This window comes from Amblyraja radiata, chromosome 18 (assembly GCF_010909765.2).
Source record: "Amblyraja radiata isolate CabotCenter1 chromosome 18, sAmbRad1.1.pri, whole genome shotgun sequence".
NCBI lineage: Eukaryota > Metazoa > Chordata > Chondrichthyes > Rajiformes > Rajidae > Amblyraja > Amblyraja radiata.
The window spans coordinates 1,494,553-1,514,147 of NC_045973.1; the positions used below are offsets into that span (position 1 = coordinate 1,494,553).

General features: G+C 45.0%; 1 protein-coding gene across 1 annotated transcript in view; it reads left to right on the forward strand.

Moving 5' to 3' along the window:
* Positions 1-19,595, forward strand: part of cacna2d3 (calcium voltage-gated channel auxiliary subunit alpha2delta 3) — a 437,296-nt gene that overhangs the window by 284,729 nt on the left and 132,972 nt on the right. The window contains exon 19 of the mRNA XM_033036559.1: positions 15,813-15,896. Within this exon, the coding sequence (XP_032892450.1) occupies positions 15,813-15,896 (84 nt within the window). The remainder of the gene's footprint in view (positions 1-15,812; positions 15,897-19,595) is intronic.

Sequence of the window (19,595 nt, forward strand, 5' to 3'; positions counted from 1 at the left end):
TCCCGTACACTGTGCTTTATCCGTCTAATTACAGCGCCAACCTTCCTGTTCATCGCGGTGTGTGTCTGTATCACATTGGCTTTGCACCGTGTGAATTTCACTCAGACAGCGCTCCCCCCGCTTGCCCTGTCCCCCGCCTGCATAACAGGTGGTGAAGGAAGGTGTGTGTGTGTGTGTGTGTGTGTGTGTGTGCGCGTGTGCGTGCGTGTGCTTGCGCGTGTGCGTGTGCGCGCGTGCGTGCGTGCGTGCGTGTGTGTCTCCCCGACAGTTGCCGTTTTTTAAGGCGACTACCGGCAACTTGACAGTCGCCGGCAGACCGCTGAGAAATCGCCTAAGTGGGACAGCCCCATAATAATATGACAATAATAGTCTATTGTAGTTCACAGCTTATTTGAGGTTATGTGTAATTGCGTAATGGCTGTAGGGAAGAAGATGTTCCTGAACCTGGACATTACAGTTTTCAGACTTCTGTACCTTCTTCCAGATGGCAGGGGTGAAATGAGAGTGTGGCCAGGATGGTGTGGGCCTCTGATGATGCTGGCTGCCTTTTTGAGGCAGTGACTCCGGCAAATCCCTTCGATGTTGTGGAGGTCAGAACTGTGATGAACTGGGCAGTGTTCACAACTTTTTGCTGTCTTCTCTACTCCTGGGCATTGAAGTTGCTGATCTAGGCCGTGATGCAACGAGTCAATATGCTCAGGGGTCTGAAGAAGGGTCTCGACCCGAAACGTCACCCATTCCTTCTCTCCAGAGATGCTGCCTCACCCGCTGAGTTACTCCAGCGTCTGAACTTCCTCGTGTCTCCGTCTAATTTCAGCTCCACTGTGACTTCTGCCAGAGCGAAGCCATGTCTCCACGTCTCACTCCTGAAACGAGCTTAAAGTAACATTTTAGGTGAAATGTGTAATATTTAGTAGGTGATTGAGGAGATTGTGAATGTTGGCAGAGTGCAAGTGGCAATCAACCGACAATGGAAATATTTTCATAGTTTAGTTACTGAGATACAGCGCAGAAACAGGCCCTTCGGCCCAACGAGTCCATGCCGTCTATCGATCCCCGCACATTAACACTACCCTACACACACTGGGGAGAAGTTACATATACACCGCCAATTAACCTGCACGTCTTTGGAGTGTGGATGGAAACCGAAGATGTTGGAGAAAACCCACGCAGGTCACAGAGAACATGTACAAACTCCGTACAGACAGCACCCGTGGTCAGGATCGAACCCGGATCTCTGATGCTGTAAGCTCTGTAAGGCAGCAACTCTACCGCTGCGCCACCATGCCGTACAGACATGAATGAGTTAAGCTAAAGGAAGATATATTGCTTGTGCTGATGATCTTAGGATGCGAGTGTGGAAATTGCCACGGCTCTAGAGATGATATCTCAGTGTTGTAGTCAGTGTGGAATAGATCCAGGGTGCTGGACACAAGCCACGGTGTTACAGCTCTTCAAAAAGGCAAGATGGAACTAATCAAGGCAATTATTGGCCAGTTAAACTAACATCTGTGGCACAGAAGATTTTAGAGTCCCTAATTAAGGATGAAATTATCATGCTTCCTTCTTCTCCCCGCTCCCATCCAGCAGAAGGTACAGAAGCTTGAAAGTGTGCACCACCAGACTCAGGAACAGCTTCTTCCCCTCTGTTATCAGGCTTCTGAATGGTCCTTCCATAAGCTAGGGTACTGTCTGATTCACCTCTACCCCATTGTAGACATTGGACTTTGTCTGTGGAACTGATGCTCTACAATGCTGAGAACTATATCCTGCACTCTGTATCTTCCCCTTTGCTCTACCTATTGGACTTGAGTTTGTCTTGATTGTATTTATGTAAAGCATTAACTGATCTGATCAGACAGAATGCAGAACAAAGCTTTTCACTGTACCTTGGTACACATGACAATAATAAACCCAAACTAATCTCCTCTGTCTGCACGTGATCCATTAAAAAAATCTTAAATGCCGTTAACATCTGCCTTCATCAACACCTCTGCCAGCGCGTTCCAGGCTCCCACCGCACTCTGGGTAAAAAAACTGCCTGTGTAAGGCAGAGAGACAAATTCTTGATTAGAACTGGTGTCAATGGGGAGAAGGCAGGAACGGGGTACTGATTGGGGATGATCAGCCATGATCACATTGAATGGTATTTTATTTCATTCACATGTTTAATCAATAATGTTTTATTATTAATGTTTAATGTTTTATGTGTGATTCCTAACTGTCACTGTAGGTCATGTTGTCACTTGCGGGCGGAGCACCAAGGCAAATTCATTGTATGTGAATACTTGGCCAATAAACTTATTAATTAATTCAAAAATAATCATTGGTACACAAACGTTCAAGAACACAGAACCCCGATTTTAAATGAGAGAGCTTTAAATCTCTGGAATTGAAGTCATCTTTCTAGTTTGTAATGAAGGAGCAGGGGATGGTTGGTGAAGCCTATGTATAATGTAAGGTTAACTTGCTCACACATGGCAGGCAGAGCTGCCACAGAGGGAGGCCTGGTGCATCGGTGTGATTAACTCCACTCAACAACATTCCAAGCAAGATAAGTCCAAACAGGACAAATAACTGCTTCTACAAATGTATGATCATAAAAATAACAGAGTGCTTATTTTCAAATGCCTCAGCTAATGTATTCAGATAACTTTGCAATAAAACGGCATCTGTGTGCTGTCAGTGTTGAATTAAGGAGACACGGCTCTTTGCCAAACTGCCTCTCCGCACAATTTGTAAGCAAGTAAGTTAATTCCTGGTTGCATGACTTAAACAAAGCGAGCATACGGAATTAGAAAACAAATTGTTCTGTGTGGAAAGCCGGGGGCTGAGGGGAGACTTGGTAGAGGTGTATAAACAATGAGAGACATGGAGAGGTGGACCATCACAACCATTGTCTCACCGTGGAAATGTCAATGGCAAGGTGAGAGGGGAAAAACCTTCAAAGAGATAAGTTTGTAAGGAAAAGGAGCAGAATTAGGCCATTTGGCCCATCGTACCTACTCTGCCATTCAATCATGGCTGATCTGTCTCTCCCTCTCAACCCCATTCTGCCTTCTCCCCATAACATCTGACACCCATGCTAATCAAGAATCTGTCTATCATGTGCGTGGCAAGTTTTCACAAGTTCACAAGTTATAGAAGTAGAATTTGGACATTCGGTCCATCAAGTCTGCTCTGCCATTCAATTATGGCTGATCTATGCCACGTAATCCCATTTTTCAAGAGACAATAGATAGACAATAGGTGCAGGAGAAGGCCATTCGGCCCTTCTCTCATTTAAAATCGGGGTTCTGTGTTCTTGAACGTTTGTGTACCAATGATTATTTTTGAATGAATGAATAAGTTTATTGGCCAAGTATTCACATACAAGGAATTTGCCTTGGTGCTCTGCCCGCAAGTGACAACATGACCTACAGTGACAGTTAGGAATGACACATAAAACATTAATCATTAATAATAAAACATTATTGATTAAACATGTGAATGAAATAAAATACCAGAGCAAAAGGATGCTACAGACTTTTGGTTCTTGAGTAGAGCTACTACCCGTGGAAAAGAAGTGGTTTTATCTGTTATCTACGATAAACATACTTGAGGGAAGGGATACAGGCATTCCATCACTACCTGACATCAGATGTGTTGGTCAGGTAATTAGGTTTGGATGATGCAATGGTAGATGGCTTAGCATTTAAACGAAGAAATTAGAAAAGGTTCGACAAAAACATTTGAAGCTAAATTTTATGGCAGAGTAGGAAGGAATTGCAGATGCAGGTTTAAACCGATGATAAGACACAAAGTGCTGGAGTAACCTAGTGGGACAGGCAGCATCTCTGGAGAGAAGGAATGGGTGGTGTTTCGGGTCGAGGCCCTTCTTCAGACTGAGAGTCAGGGGAAGAGGGAGACACAGAGATATGGAAGGGTAAAGGGCCTTTCCCACCAGCATGCGATTGCATGCGTCTAGCGCGACCAAACGGAAGCGGAGTTCGCGCTGAGTTTGCGTTAAGTACGCGCAAAGTACGCGCGTGACGTAATTTACATCAAACTCACCAATCAGCTGGGCAGGAGGCAGGCTGACTGAATTTGGACGTCGCACGGCGTCGGGCGGTGACGTCATCGCGCAACGGCACGCTGGGTAGTGACGTCATCGCGCAACACCACGCGCTAGGCATACGCCGTCAAGATGCTGCATACGACGCCAAGACGCTGCGTACGGCACCAAGACGCTGCGTACGGCGTCGAGATGTTGTGTACGGCCTCAATGCGGCTGCGGGCCGACAGGCCGTTGACGCGCAGAATATTTGAACTGTGGAGGATTTTTGGAGCCCCACGCGATGTCAGGACCAGCCCCGCATAACTCCATACGCCTCCGCCGTACGCCTCAAGCGACCACGTTTGGTCGCGCTAGACGCATGCAATCGCATGCTGGTGGGACAGGCCTTTAAGATGTGTAAACACAGATCAAAGGGGACAATGATAAGGAAATGTAGAATCATTCATTGTTAGCTGAGGGGAAGGTGACAAGGAGGCATACAAACAGTAATATTTATTCAGGAGGACAGGTGGATCCAAAACGTCACCCATTTCTTCTCTCCAGAAATGCTGCCTATCCCGCTGAGTTACTCCAGCACTCTGTGTCTATCATCCATTACAGTGTTACTTTGAAATAATATTTCCACCGCCGGACTGCTCGCTGTGTATGCTTGGAACAGGTTTAGATTTATTACTGTCATGTGTACCAGACAGAGGTGGGCTTTAGGAGTTTCACTTTTGTTACTGTTGTGCTTGGATGCCAACTCTCTTGATCTTTTTGAAAGGAATTAAAAATGACTTGCTTCTCATACTATCTTTTCATCTTTTAGTAATAATCTGTTAAAAGTTACAATATTCCCAGTTACAGAGTTTTCACTAAATTAATACTAATTATGAATTCTTGTTCTGAAACGTCATTTGAATTGTTATACTAGACTAAAGAAGAAATAGATATTAATTGAAAAGTATATTTATACTTCAGCAAATTATATATTCGGGCAAATCATGAGAGGAATAGATCTGGTAGATGCACAGAGTCTCTTGCCCAGAGTAGGGGAATCGAGGACCAGAGAACATAGGTTTAAGGCGAGGGGGAAAGGATTTAATAGGAATCCGAGGGGTAACTTTTTCGCACAAAGGGTGGTGGGTGTATGGAACGAGCTGCCAGAGGAGGTAGTTGAGGCTGGGACAATTCCAACATTTAAGAAACAGTTAGACAGGTACATAGATAGGACAGGTTTGGAGGGATATGGGCCAAGCGCAGGCAGGTGGGACTAGTGTAGCTGGACATGTTGGCTAGTGTGGGCCAGTTGGGCTGAAGGGCCTGTTTCCACGCTGTATCACTCTATGACTCCAAATAATAAATCAAAGACGTAACATGAAATATTTTTGTAAATGTACATCTCCTCTGCTTAAATATAAGGTTGCAGTATTGATATAATTAGACATTATATAATTAATGGGTACATTCCCACTTTAAATCAAAATTATAAAGTAGTTGGCTGTTGTTAATGAATCATTTCCTGTAATAGTCTGCAAACTGGATCAAGTGGCAACTGTTTAATATGTAAATCGCACAAAGATGTGAATTAACTCGGAGTGGATGGTGCCAGGAATCATTTAGTGGTGATGTTGGACTGAGCACGTCTGAGCTCCAATCACAGACGTGAACCTCAGGTCACAACTGATCGCACTAGTATTCGGGCGGCCACGGTGGTGCAGCGGTAGAGTTGCTGCTGTACAGCGCTTGCAGCGCCGGAGACCCGGGATCGATCCCGACTACGGGTGCTGTCTGTACGGAGTTTGTAGGTTCTCTTCGTGACCTGCGTGGGTTTTCTTTGAGATCTACGGTTTCCTCCCACACTCCAAAGATGTGCAAGTTTGTAGGTTAATTGGCTTGGTGTATGTGTAAATTGTCCCTAGTGTGTGTAGGATAATGTTAATGTGCGGGGATTGCTGGTCGGTGCCGACCCGGTGTGCGGAAGGGCCTGTTTCCGCGCTGTATCTCTAAACTAAACTAAACTAAAGCTAGTGTCCGGACGGCATGGTGGCGCAGCGGGTTGAGCCACTGCCTCACAGCGCCAGGGACCCCCGTTTCAATTTCAGTTCACTTTCAGTTTAGTTTACTGTCACGTGTACCGAAGTACAGTGAAAAGCTTTTGTTGCGTGCTAACCAGTCAGCGGAAAGACATTTCATGATTAAAATCGAGCCATTCACAGTGTACAGATACAGGATTATGGATTAAGTTTAGTGCAAAATAAAGCCAGTAAAGTCCGATCGAAGATAGTTCAACCCTGTCCGTGGGTTCTGCCTGTGTGGAGTTTGCACGTTCTACCTGTAACCGCATGGGTTTCCTCCGGGTGCTCCAAATTTCTCCCACATCCCAAACATATGGAGGTTTGTAGGTTAATTGGCCTCAAAATTGTCCCTAGTGTGTAGAGAGTGGATGAGAAAGTGGGATAACATAGAACTAGTGATCGATGGTCAGCATGGACTCGGTGGGCTGAAGGGCCTGTTTCCACGTTGTATCTCTACACAAAGTCAGTTTCTGTCCTCTCTGATATCAAGGTGCTACCGATGAAAGGTCCCGACCTGAAACGTTACCTATTCCTTTTTCTCTGGAGATGCTGCCTGACCCACTGAGTTTGTACGTTCTCCCCATGACTGCGTGGGTTTTCCCCACGTGCTCCGGTTTCCTCCCACACTCCAAAGACGTACAGGTTTGTAGGTTAATTGCTTTGGTAAAAAAATGTGTAAGTTGTCCCTAATGTGTAGGATAGTGCTAATAGATGGGGATTGCTGGTCGGCATGGACTCGGTGGACAGAAGGGTCTGTTTCCGCGCTGTATCTCTGAACTTAACTGAACGAAACTCAATTAAACTAAGTAGACACCAAATGCCTAACCATGTTCTTCAGCGATGCTGCCTGACCCGCTGAGTTACTCCAGCACTCTGTGAAACGTCACCTATCCATGTTCTCCACAGATGCTGCCTGACCCGCTGAGTTACTCCAGCACTCTGTGAAACGTCACCTATCCATGTTCTCCACAGACGCTGCCTGACCAGTACTTCAGCACTCTGGGCTTTCAGCAGCATCCAGTGGCATCAATGCTGACAGGACCCTCTCTGGTTTAGTGAAGTTTAGTTTTGAGATACAGCTTGGAAATGGATCCTTCGGCCCATCGAGTCTATGCCGATCGGCATTGTGTTCAGCACTGACATTGTGGGCTGAAGGGCCTGTTACTGTGCTGTACTGGTCTACGTTTTAAGTTTTAAATTCTATGTTTACAAGATCAAAATGATTACGGAGATGCTCAGTGAAATAAATATATATTTTTCTTGTTTTGAACATCAAGTAGAAGGGATTATTTTAAAGAAATATCTGGAGAAGTACTTCAGAATGGCTTTGATGTGTTGGAGCGTTTAATACATTCCATGATGAGCCGTGCTTTGGATTAATAGCTGAAATAATTTAATTTATAAGTAAATCATTGCAAAATAAACTGACAAAGAGTTGTAATTAATTTTGGTAGAGCAATAATCATAATATTGGAAAACAGCTGCTCACCAGAAGGCTGATCCATTAACAAAGACATATGAATGGAAGTCCTCAGCTAAATGTCAAGAAATATGTTGTCTTAATACAATAAATTAAAATTAGATCAGAGAATTCAATGGCAATACAGTGTGAAATGTTTGCTGATTTGCCATGATAGGCTAGTAGATCGGTATTGACTGCAGGGAATCGGCAATTACAAAGTGCTGGAGGAACTCAGCGGGTCAGGCAGCATCTGTGGAGGCGATGGACAGACAACGTTTCGGGTCGGGACCCTTCTTCTGACCGGCAAATGTTGCCTGGCCAACGCCATCACAGAAGCTGCCTGACCTGCTGAGTTCACCCAACACTTTGTGTTTTCAGTACAGAAGTTCTAGGAGCAGAATTAGGCCATTCAGCCCATCAAGTCTACTCCACCATTTAATCATGTCTGATCTATCTATCCCTCTCTACCCCATTCCCCTGCCTTCTCCCCATAACCCCTGACACCCGTACTAATCACAATTCCAGCATCTGCAGCCTCTCCATTTTGTTTTTCTACTTTCAGAGTGCTGTGCACCTGAGTTTTATGGGTTGAGCAAGGTGGCAATGTTCCATGATAAACTGCTTTGTTTATGTTGCAGCCTGATGGCGGGACAATGTTTTATGTGTATTATAATTTTACTCTGACCATGTTGATCAAAATGGTATATTGATGGAACAGTAGAATCATTGGGTCGCATGGCATGGAAACAGGCCCTTCGGCCCAACTCATCCATGCAGATCAATATGTCCCAAGCAGGGGAGTACCAATTAGATTTGTTTACTTTATTATTGTCACTGTTTTGTTTCTGTGCTCTCCGGTCAAAGATAAAGAACTGTAGAGTCACAGAGTGACACAGCGTGGAAACAGCTCTTGGGCCCAACTTGCCCACACCAGCCAACATGTCCCAGCTACACTAGTCCCACCTGCCTGCGCTTGGTCCACATCCTTCCTAACCTGACCTATCCATGTAGGACAATCAAGCCGTCCACTGAGCAAAGATAATGGATAAAGAGTACAATATGTAGTGCAAAGATATAACATTGAAACCTGATATGGTAAGCTTAAAGAAAGTTTCAATGTCTTCAAAGAGATAGATGGGAGATCATAAGTTCACAAGTTCATGTGATAGGAGCAGTATTAGACCGTTTGGCCCATCTTCGCCATTCAAACATGACTGATCTATCTCTCCCTCCTAACCCCATTCTCCTGCCTTCTCCCCATAACCTCTGAGACCCGCACTAATCAAGAATCTATTTATCTCTGCCTTAAAAATTGCTCCCATTTCCCTCTAAACCTTGTCTGAAGAAACATCACCTATTCCTTCTCTCCAGAGATGCTGCCTGTCCCACTGAGTTACTCCAGCATTTTGTGTCTTATCTTCCCTCTAAACCTTTCCTATCTGTGTACCTGTCCAAGTGTCTTTTTAATGTTGCGATGGTGAACCTGGAATTCGAGGATTTGAACATGAGCATGCAGCATCCTAGGGTAATCTGTGCTCAATTAGTTGTGTGTGTGTGTGTGTGTGTGGGTGTTCATGAATGGAGATTTACTGCCATCTGGTGGCTTGGTACAGTTTGTGTATTTACCCTAAAAAAACAAATGCCCAGACAGCAAATGGAGCAAAGTGCTGGAGTAACTCAGCAGATCAGGCTGTATCTTCAGAAGAAGGGTCTTGACCTGTAACGTCACCTATCCATGTTCTCCAGAGATGCTGCCTGACCTGCTTAGTTACTCCTGCACTCTGTGTTTTTTTGTTTATCAACCAGCATCTGCAGTTCCACGTCCCTTTAGTTTAGTTTATTGTCACTTGGTTCGAGGTACAGTGGAAAGCTTTTTTGTTCCGTGCTATGTAGTCTGCGGTAAAACCATACATTTAGTTTATTTTTGAGATATACATGATTACATTCAAGCCGTCCACATTGTACAAATACAGGGTGAAGGGAATAATGTTGAGTGATCTGAGTCGAGTAACGAAGATCACCGTTGAAGTGAGAGATGTTGCTGTAATAGTAGTGATTTCAGTGTGGAGCGATTGTAATGTGTGATTGTAGATCTGTGTCTGTGGCTGGCACACAAATAGACAGTCCTCTGGGTTGGGAGCAGATGCCTGTACTGAATTGTATTCAACTGTAGGTGCAGTTTGGTCCAACACCGATTTTAATCGAGGGCCATAGCCAAGGTATTGATGGAAGGCTGTGTAACGGAGTGTAACTAGGAGGAGGAGCATTGCAGAGGGTGGATGGAGAGGCAGAGCTGGTAAAGTGGTGGGGAAAATGAGAAATGGATCCTTCCCTGTGAATGTGCAGGAAGGAACTGCAGATGCTGGAGAGAAGGAATGGGTGACGTTTCAGGCTGAGACCCTTCTTCAGACTTACACTGAAGATAGACACACATTCCCTGTGAATGATGCTGCTGAGAACAGCAGGAAGTTGAAGAGGAAACTGAAGAAGGGTCTCGATCCAAAACATCACCCATTCCCTCTCTCCAGAGATGCTGCCTGTCCCGCTGAGTTACTCCAGCATTTTGTATCTATGTTAGATGAAGAGCAGGTGGATTGATGGAGCATGCAAGGTAATGGTGTGGGAATGGGAAGAGTAGAATATGTTCTACTAATGGGTCCACAATGCTAAATCTGGAGCTCAGGCAAATCTAGCGCGGACTACTGGATAATGGATGAGAGACAGTCAAGTGTGCTCCAGCATTTTGTGGCTATCTTTGGTGTAACCAGCATTTGCAGTTTCATTGTCATATGTACTGACAACAGACCAATGACATTCTCACCTGCAGCAGTATAACAGGCCTGTAACACAGTGCTCATAGATACCATATAATAAACAAAGTAATTCAATAAATTATTAATCCCAATACTAGTGCAAAAAGGCCCAAAGTGAAAGAAGTATTGTCACGGGTACAGTTCAGTAAGAATCTTACTGTACACAGACACATCATACTCAAGTACATGATGACATCAAGCGGGCAGCAGGGTGACACAGCGGTAGAGTTGCTGCCTCATAGCTCCAGAGACCCGGGTTCCATCCTGACTCCTGGAGCTGTCTGTACAGAGTTTGTACGTTCTCCTCATGAACTGTGTGGGTTTTCTCCGGGTGCACCATTTTCTCTCACACTCCAAACAAATACATATTTGTAGGTTAATTGGTTTGGTATAAATTGTAAATTGTCCCTAGTGTGTGTAGGATGGTGTTTGGTGTGCGGGGATCGCTGGTCGGCAAGGCTCGGAGGGCCGAAGGGCCTGTTTCTGTGCTGTCTAAAACTAAAACTACAAGAGTGTAAGACAGTAGATTAAACTAAGGCAGCACACATGAGCTGTCACGTTTCCAGCACCATCTTGTGCCCTTCAAGTTCAGAGTTGTTAAAACTGTTTGAGTCTTACCTTGGCCATGAAGACCCGTTGTCCTGGCGATGGCAGTGGGTGGGAGTTTCAGGGGTCGGCCTGGCCTGGTGATGTTGTCAGTGTCTCCACCGCTGCTCCACCGCTCCGTGCCGCTGCAGGCCGCGTCCGATCCAGACGCTTGGCCTCTTGGAGTGGCCCCTGATCTAACGGAACCCCAGGCTGCTTCAGGGCCTCCAGCAGTGAGCGATCTAACTGAGCCCCAGACTGCTGCATGGACTACAGCAGGGCCTGGTCTAACTGAGCCCCAGGCTGTTGCATGGCCTCCAGCAAGGCCTGGTCTAACTGAGCCCCAGGCTGCTTCAGGGCCTCCAGCAGTGAGCGATCTAACGGAGCCCCAGGCTGCTTCTGGGCCCCCAGCAGTGCACGATATAACTGAGCCCCAGACTGCTGCATGGCCTACAGCAGGGCTCGGTCTAACTGAGCCCCAGGCTGTTGCAGGCCTCCAGCAGGGCCCGGTCTAACTGAGCCCCAGGCTGTTGCAGGGTCCGGTCTAACTGAGCCCCAGGCTGTTGCAGGGCCTCCAGCAGGGCCTGGTCTAACTGAGCCCCAGGATGCTGCATGGCCAGGGCTGCCAACTCTCACGCATTGAGCGTGAGACTCACCCATTTCGCCAAATTCTCACGCTCTCACGCTGATCACAAATTTCTCACGCTCTGTCGTGAGAAATTCTGTGATCAATTAAAATTTCTAAACTGATATTAACTGCATGGGCTGTGGGTGTTGGTGAGCCGGGGCTGGTGAGTGTTTGCCAGGCGTGGAGTGTTTGCCAGGCTGGCGAGTCGCTCGCTGCAGCTCCGGCCATGGAGCAGCCTCAGTGCAAGTGTTCCGGGCCATCGGAGGCGCAGAAGCGTTGCGCCGCTGCCGTGAGAGTCTCTGTGCCAAATTTGCCCAGGTGACCAGCATGGATCAGGCTGCGGCTCGGTGCTTCCTGGAGGACAGCCAGTGGCTGCTGGAAGTAAGTACCAAGCACTGGGTAGAAACGGTGGAAGATAGTGGCCTTCAAATGGGGGTGGTTGGAGAAAGCATCCTGCTTGCTTGCTAGATTTTCACTTACTGTAACTGTAGAGAAAATGTTCCCGGTGTTGGGGGAGTTCAGAACCAGGGGTCACAGTTTAAGAATAAAGAAGTTGGCCAGTTAGGACTGAGATGAGGACAAACTTTCTTTACGCAGAGAGTTGTGAATCTGTGGAATTCTCTGCCACAGAAGGCAGTGCAGGCCAATTCACTGGATGTTTTCAAGAGAGAGTTACATTTAGCTCTTGGGGCTAGCGAAATCATGGGGATATGGGGTAAAAACAGGAAAGAGGTACGATTTTAGATGAACAGCCATGATCATGTTGAATGGCATTGCTGGCTCGAAGGGCCGAATGGCCTATTCCTGCACCTATTTTCTATGTTTCTATGCTTGAGTATATGGCAATAAAACTCGACCACTTGATTTTGAAGCATTCATGCATAGTGGAGGTATAATGTAGTCATAGAGTGATACAGTGTGAAAACAGGCCATTCGGCGTAACTTGCCCACACCCGCCAACATGTCCCAGCTACACTACCTGCTTTTGGTCCATATCCCTCGAAACCTGTCCTATCCATGTATCAGTCTAACTGTTTCTTAAATTTTGGGATAGTCCCTGCCTCAACTACCTCCTCTGGCAGCTTGTTCCATACACCCACCACCCTTTGTGTGGGAAAAGTTACCCCTTAAAAAGTCACCTCTTAAAAATCCTTCAAGCAAAAAACATTGAAATCATACTTCTACAATGCACTAAAACATGATTTTAATAAATCAAATTTCAAAAAGTCCCAAAATTTATTAATCTGGAATATCCAGGGGATGGGATAAGTGTAATATTAAAATGACATGCAAGGTGTCAGGCTGTCTGTCACAACATACAGCCCCGATAACGTATTATTTCCTTCAGTTAAATATTGGGAAGGTAGCACTATAGTTATTTGCCACTCAACTATCATGTTTGTTTACCTCACTGACTATTTTTAAACCCCCCCCCCCACCCCCAAATTCTTTTGACAGGTTGAATAGAAATGTCCCCAATCGCATTGTTTTATTAATTGGACATGTAGATGAACATCCTCAAGGAGTGTAATCAGATGGAAACTGATTCAGATGTAATGTTTAAGAGCTTGTTCAAAGAAGCGGCATATTTTAAAGGAGTGACAGAGATACTTGAAGGGGAATGTGTGAGGAGGTTATTATTTGTCTTTAATTTCAGCTTGAACCAGGACATTTGAAGATTCAAAGTTTAATATCATAATTGTGCTGATACTGACTTGAACCAACCACGAAATGAATATCATCCATTCCGGAGGTTTAATTTTTATAATGCCATTTAAACTTAACTTGGATTTCAATCACTTCAATGTAAAAGTAATTGGGAATGGGGAGCATTGGAACATAAATTTGCCCTCGGTAGATATTAACTGTAATATAATAATGTATGCTGGTTGGTAGGTGCAATCAAAACAAAGATCTTTTTATCATTGTTGTGTTATGAATACCACAGAAATATTATATACTCTCAAGATCACATTTAATAAAATAATATTGCTTAAATATATAGTTATTGGACTTTGCATTTCGGAAAAGTCCCAGCTGAGAGGAAGACAGCAAAATACTGAAAATATTGGGGGTGAAAATGACTTCAGGACAGTTTGTTAGGAAAATGAAGGAAATGGTAACAGAATACTTATACAGCTGAGTGAGTATAATTTTATGGATGAGAAATTGTGTTCAACCAATTGATGACTTCTTTGACAAAGTAACTAGCATGTTAGATAACAAGGAAGCCAATGGATGTAGCAATTTTTGTTACACAAAATTGGTCTGTGAAGTGCTCCATAAAAGATTACCGCATTAGATAAGCACCTGTGGACTTGAACGTAATAGGTTAAGTCCAGGGGGTCAGATATGGGGCTTTATGTGTGGGCCAGATATATTGTCAGTGCAGAGGAGCTAGGAGCAAGGCAAAGTGTGCGTCCAGAGTCAAGGTCCGGAATGGTGCTAGGTGTGCAGTCAAAGCTGGGACAATGGGAGTGTTCAGCACTGGGAACCTAAGCAGGTAAGCTGCTATGATCAGGGTAGAATAGGAAGCCAGGTGTAAGGCTGGACTCAGGGTCAGGAATGAGAGAAGGTATGCAACTGGAGTCAGGGCCAGGAGTAGTACCAGGTGTGCAGTGAGACCCAGGTTGGTCAACATGGGCCAAGTGTTTTATTATAACCTGATTTCTATAATGAATATACTAAGGTCATTCGTGTGCTGCACCTGTTGATCAGAGCCTGGCTCTACTGTGGAATGTAATTAGGAATGTAATTTAGCCTCAATTTATTTATAGCTAATCCAATTTAAAGCATAAATATTGCATTCAAGTGTAAGTTAAAAGACCCGCTACAGTATGCACCAGATTGCACAATTTCAAGCTGAAAAATGCAAAAGCTCCATACCAATGGTAGGGGGGGGAGGGGGGGACCCTCCTCCCACACCCTCCCCCCCCCCCCCCACCCCCCTCAATTGCTAATTCCCTCAGGCTTGGTCTCTCACAATTTCTCACACCCAACTATCACTCAACGTTGGCAGCCCTGTGCATGGCCTACAGCAGAGCCCAGTCTAACTGAGCCCCAGGCTGTTGCAGGGCCCACAGCAGGGCCCGGTCTAACTGAGCCCCAGGCTGCTGATGGGCCTCCGGCAGGTAACAGAAGGGAAATGTTAAGACAGTGTAGAGACTAATTTTGGGCACAACCAGATGACCCTTTAATATCTGGATGTGCAGATTATGGTGCATTAGATCTAATTTGTGTGGAACACGTCAGGAACTCCTGCAGAACCTGAATAGTAACTTGTGTCGTTGCAAGAGATACATATTGAGGATAAGACCCGGCTTAGGATCTGTTTTGGTGAAGAATTCAAACCATTTAAATTGCAGATAATTATGCACCCGTCTTTTCTTTGTCATAGGTTTAAGGTGAGGTGATGGGGGAAGCTTTAATAGGAACCTAAGGTGTAGTTTTTTCACACAAAGGGTGGGGAGTGGATGGATGGGGTTGCCAGAGGAGGTAGTTGTTGTATAACGTTTAAGAGACATTTAGTCAGGTACATGGATTGGACAAGTTTAGTGGGATGTGGGGCAAATGCAGGCAGGTGGGACTAGTGTAGCTGTCATATGCTGAGAGAATGGAGCGGCTGGGCTTGTATATTCTGGAGTTTAGAAGGATGAGAGGGATTTTTATTGAAACATATAAGATTATTAAGGATTTGGACACGCTAGAGGCAGGAAACATGTTCCCGATGTTGGGGGAGTCCAGAACCAGGGGCCACAGCTTAAGAATAAGGGGTAAGCCATTTAGAACGGAGATGAGGAAACACTTTTTCGCACAGAGAGTTGTGAGTCTGTGGAATTCTCTGCCTTAGAGGGCTGTGGAGGCCGGTTCTCTGGATACTTTCAAGAGAGAGCTAGATAGGGCTCTTAAAGACAGCGGATAAAGGGAGAAGGCAGGAATGGGGTAGTGATTGTGGATGATCAGCCATGATCACATTGAATGGCGGTGCTGACTCAAAGGGCCAAATTGCCTACTCCTGAACCTATTGTCTAATAAAATGTTGGCCGGTGTGGGCAAGTTGGGCCGAAGGGCCTGTTTCCACGCTGTATCACTCTATGTCTCTATATATCATTAATCATTATGTTGCATCCATTTAATCCAACACCCAGGTGGCATTATTAAAGCATGCACATCACATTTAATTAATGGTGATCTCATGTTTTATTTGAAGTATGAAGAAGGAAGAAGGAGGAGGAAGCCCAGCTACAAGAGTGTCGACCTCTCTGAACTTGAATGGGCAGATGTGGATAACATAGTAAGTGACAATATTGTCTGGATGTTTGTTAAAGTTGTGGAACAGCAGCGGTGTCTGGCTTTGTGCTGAACATAGATGGACACAAAATGCTGGAGTAACTCAGCGGGACAGGCAGGCAGCATCTCTGGGAAGAAGGAATGGGTGACGTTTCAGGCTGAGACCCTTCTTCAGACTTACACTAAAGATAGACACACCTTCCCTATGAATGATGCTGTTGAGAACAGCAGGTACTTAAAGAGGGACCTGAAGAAGGGTCTCGACCCGAAACATTACCCACTCCTTCTCTCCAGAGATGCTGCCTGTCCCGCTGAGTTATTCCAGCATTTTGTGTCTTTCTTCAGTACAAATTAACTTGCCTATTAAATGTTCTACGGCCTAACAATACAGCAATTACTGGAGCAATTTTATCTTTTTTTTTGCACAAAGGCAGAGATTGTACCAATGGCATAACATGGTATTTTAACCAGCTGCATGGGAGAGACTGAAGAAACATAGAAAATAGGTGCAGGAGTAGGCCATTCGGCCCTTCGAGCCTGCACCTCCATTCAATATGATCATGGCTGATCATCCAACTCAGTATCCTGTACCTGCCTTCTCTCCATACCCCCTGATCCCTTTAGCCACAAGGGCCACATCTAACTCCCTCTTAAATATAGCCAATGAACTGGCCTCAACTACCTTCTGTGGCAGAGAATTCCACAGATTCACCACTCTCTGTGTAAAAATTGTTTTTCTCATCTCGGTCCTAAAAGACTTCCCCATTATCCTTAAACTGTGACCCCTTGTTCTCAGTTTAAGGATAAGGGGGAAGAAGAAGGGTCTCGACCCAAAACATCATCCATTCCTTCTCTCCAGAGATGCTGCCTGTCCCGCTGAGTTACTCCAGCATTTTGTGTCTATCTTTGGTGTAAATCAACATCTGCAGTTCCTTCCTCTACACTTTCTTCCCATCATGCTCCTTGTCCATCAGACCAAAGAGCAGATGTACACTTGAACCTTTCCAATCAAATACATCCAAATTCCTGTCATCCATTGCCAGTCGAGGATTCTCTGAAGAACAAGTTTAATCAAAATATGTGGACATTATTGTAATGTGATTTATAATTTTAGTTTAGTTGAGTTTATTGTCACGTGTCCAGTGAAAAGCTTTTGTTGCGTGCTAACCAGTCAGCAGAAAGACAATACATGATTACAATCGATCCATTTACATGATAAGGGACTAATGTTTCGTTCAAGGTAAAGCCATCTAAGTCCGGACAGGAAACTTGTCCAAGGGTCACGTTTGGAGGTAGATAGTAGTTCAGCATTGCTCTCTTGTTGTGGTAGGATGATTCAGCTGCCTGATAACAGCCAGGAAGAAACTGTCCCTGAATCTGGAGGAGACGATGATTCAGAAGGGTCTGAAGAAGGGTCTCGACCCGAAACGTCACCTATTCCTTTGCTCCATATATGCTGCCTCACCCGCTGAGTTTCTCCAGCATTTTTATCTACCTCTGAATCTGGAGGTGTGCGCTTTCACATTTCTATACCTTTTGCCTGATGGGAGAGGGAGAAGAGGGAATAACCAGGGTGCGACTTGACATTGATTATGCTGCTGGCCTTGCCGAGGCAGCGTGAGGTGTAGATGGAGTCAATGGAAAGGTGGTTGGATTGTGTGATGGGCTGGGCTGGGTCCACAATTTGCTGCAATTTCTTGCGGTCTTGGATGGAGCTGTTCCCAAACCGTGCTGTGATGTGTTTTATATTGCTACATCTGTCTTAGCCCAACATATGGAAGAACAAAATTCATTAAAATCAATTAGTTCTATTAATTAAAAAATATCAATCAGTCAGAAGAAGGGTCTTGACCCAGGATGTCACCCATTCCTTTTCTCCAGAGATGTTGCCTGTCCCGCTGAGTTACCTTGGCATTTTGTGTCTATCTTCGGTGTATACCAGCATCTGCAGTTCCTTCAAAAGTTGTTGGAAGCATTTGTGAAGAAAATAGGAGCAGTTATTTTTGTATTGAGTCCTTTTTTCACCAATAACCAGAGATGTACAAGCAGAAACCAGAACCACTTTTCTATCAAAGGCACACAGTAGTAAATAGTGAGAGTGATGTGGATAATCAGTTGGATACCTCGAACCCAAACTCACCCACGAAGCCGAACACTGGCTGGGATAACGCTGGGCTAGAAGGAAATGTCCTGACCATATGTGTTCCTCTGGTGATTCCTTAGCAGTCGTATCTAACGTACACGCCAAACACTTTAACTCCCCCTCCCATTCCTACAGACCTTTCTGTCCGAGGTCTCCTCCATTGTCAGAGTGAGGCTAAACGCAAATTGGAGGAACAGCATCTCATATTTTGCTTGGGCAGCTTACAGCCCAGTGGTATTTCACTTCAGGTAGCCCCGGCATTCCCTCTCTCTCTATCCCTCCCCCACCCAAGTTTTACCAGCTTCAAAGTCGTCTTGTTGAGTCTCATTGGCTATATTTGTTCTCACCAAGACAACAGCTAACAATAGCCTGTTTCCTTTATCATTGTTACTTTTTGTGCACATCTTTAATTCATTTATCCTATATCTCTCTACATCTCCATCTATATTTCTCGTTTCCCTCTCCCCTGACTCTCAGTCTGAAAAAGGGTCTTGTCCCAAAACGTCACCGATTCCTTCTCTCCAGAGATGCTGTCTGACCCGCTGAGTTATTCTAGCTCTTTGTGTCCATCTTCGGTTTTAACCAGCATCTGCAGTTCACAAGCTCACAAATTATAGGAGTAGAATTAGGCCATTCGGCCCATCAAGTCCACTCCGCCATTCAATCATGGCTGATCTCTGCCTCCTAATTCCATTTTACTGCCTTCTCCCCATAACCCTTGACACCCCTTCTAATCAAGAATTTGTGTATCTCTGCCTTAAAAATGTCCACTGACTTAGCCTCCATAGCCCTCTGTGGCAATGAGTTCCCTCTGACTAAAGAAGTTCCTCCTCACCTCCTTTCTAAAAGAGCATCCTTTAATTCTGAGGCTATGACCTCTGGTCCTAGACTCTCCCACCAGTGGAAACACCTCTCCACATCCACTTTATCCAGGCCTTTCATTATTCTGTAAGGTTCAACGAGGTCTCCCATCAACCTTCTAAACTCCAGCGAGTACAGGCCCAGTGATGTCAAATGCTCATCATATGCTAACCCACTCATTCCTGGAATCATTCCTGTAAACCTCCTCTGGACCCTCTCCAGAGCCAGCACATCCTTCCTACAGTTCCCATACACATACACATAAACCTGCCAGCCTCCAACTCTGTACTAAAGCTGACTGCCATATGATGTACAATATCAAACCTAAAAACGATCTCACTGGTTGTAAAACACTTTGAGTTGGGCCCTAAGGACCCTATATATATTCATTCTGGATATTTGTTCCTATTGATTTTATTCTTCAGCAGATTTACGCTGAGTTTAAGATTGTGTCCAGTTGTTCTCTGATTCACTAGCAGATTGTTTCCTTGCGTGGTCCTTCACATATTGATTCTCGTCTGCATTTGTATTCCTTGATTAGATCTACTGCAGCTTTTCAAAGACCAAGGAATTGAAGCCAAATTTATAAATCCAATCAACATACTTTCACTGTTTATCCCCTTCATTGTTCTGGTTCATCAGCATTGAAGGTTTTTCAAAGCATTCCAGAGATGTGCTGCACAAACTGTCAAACTCCAG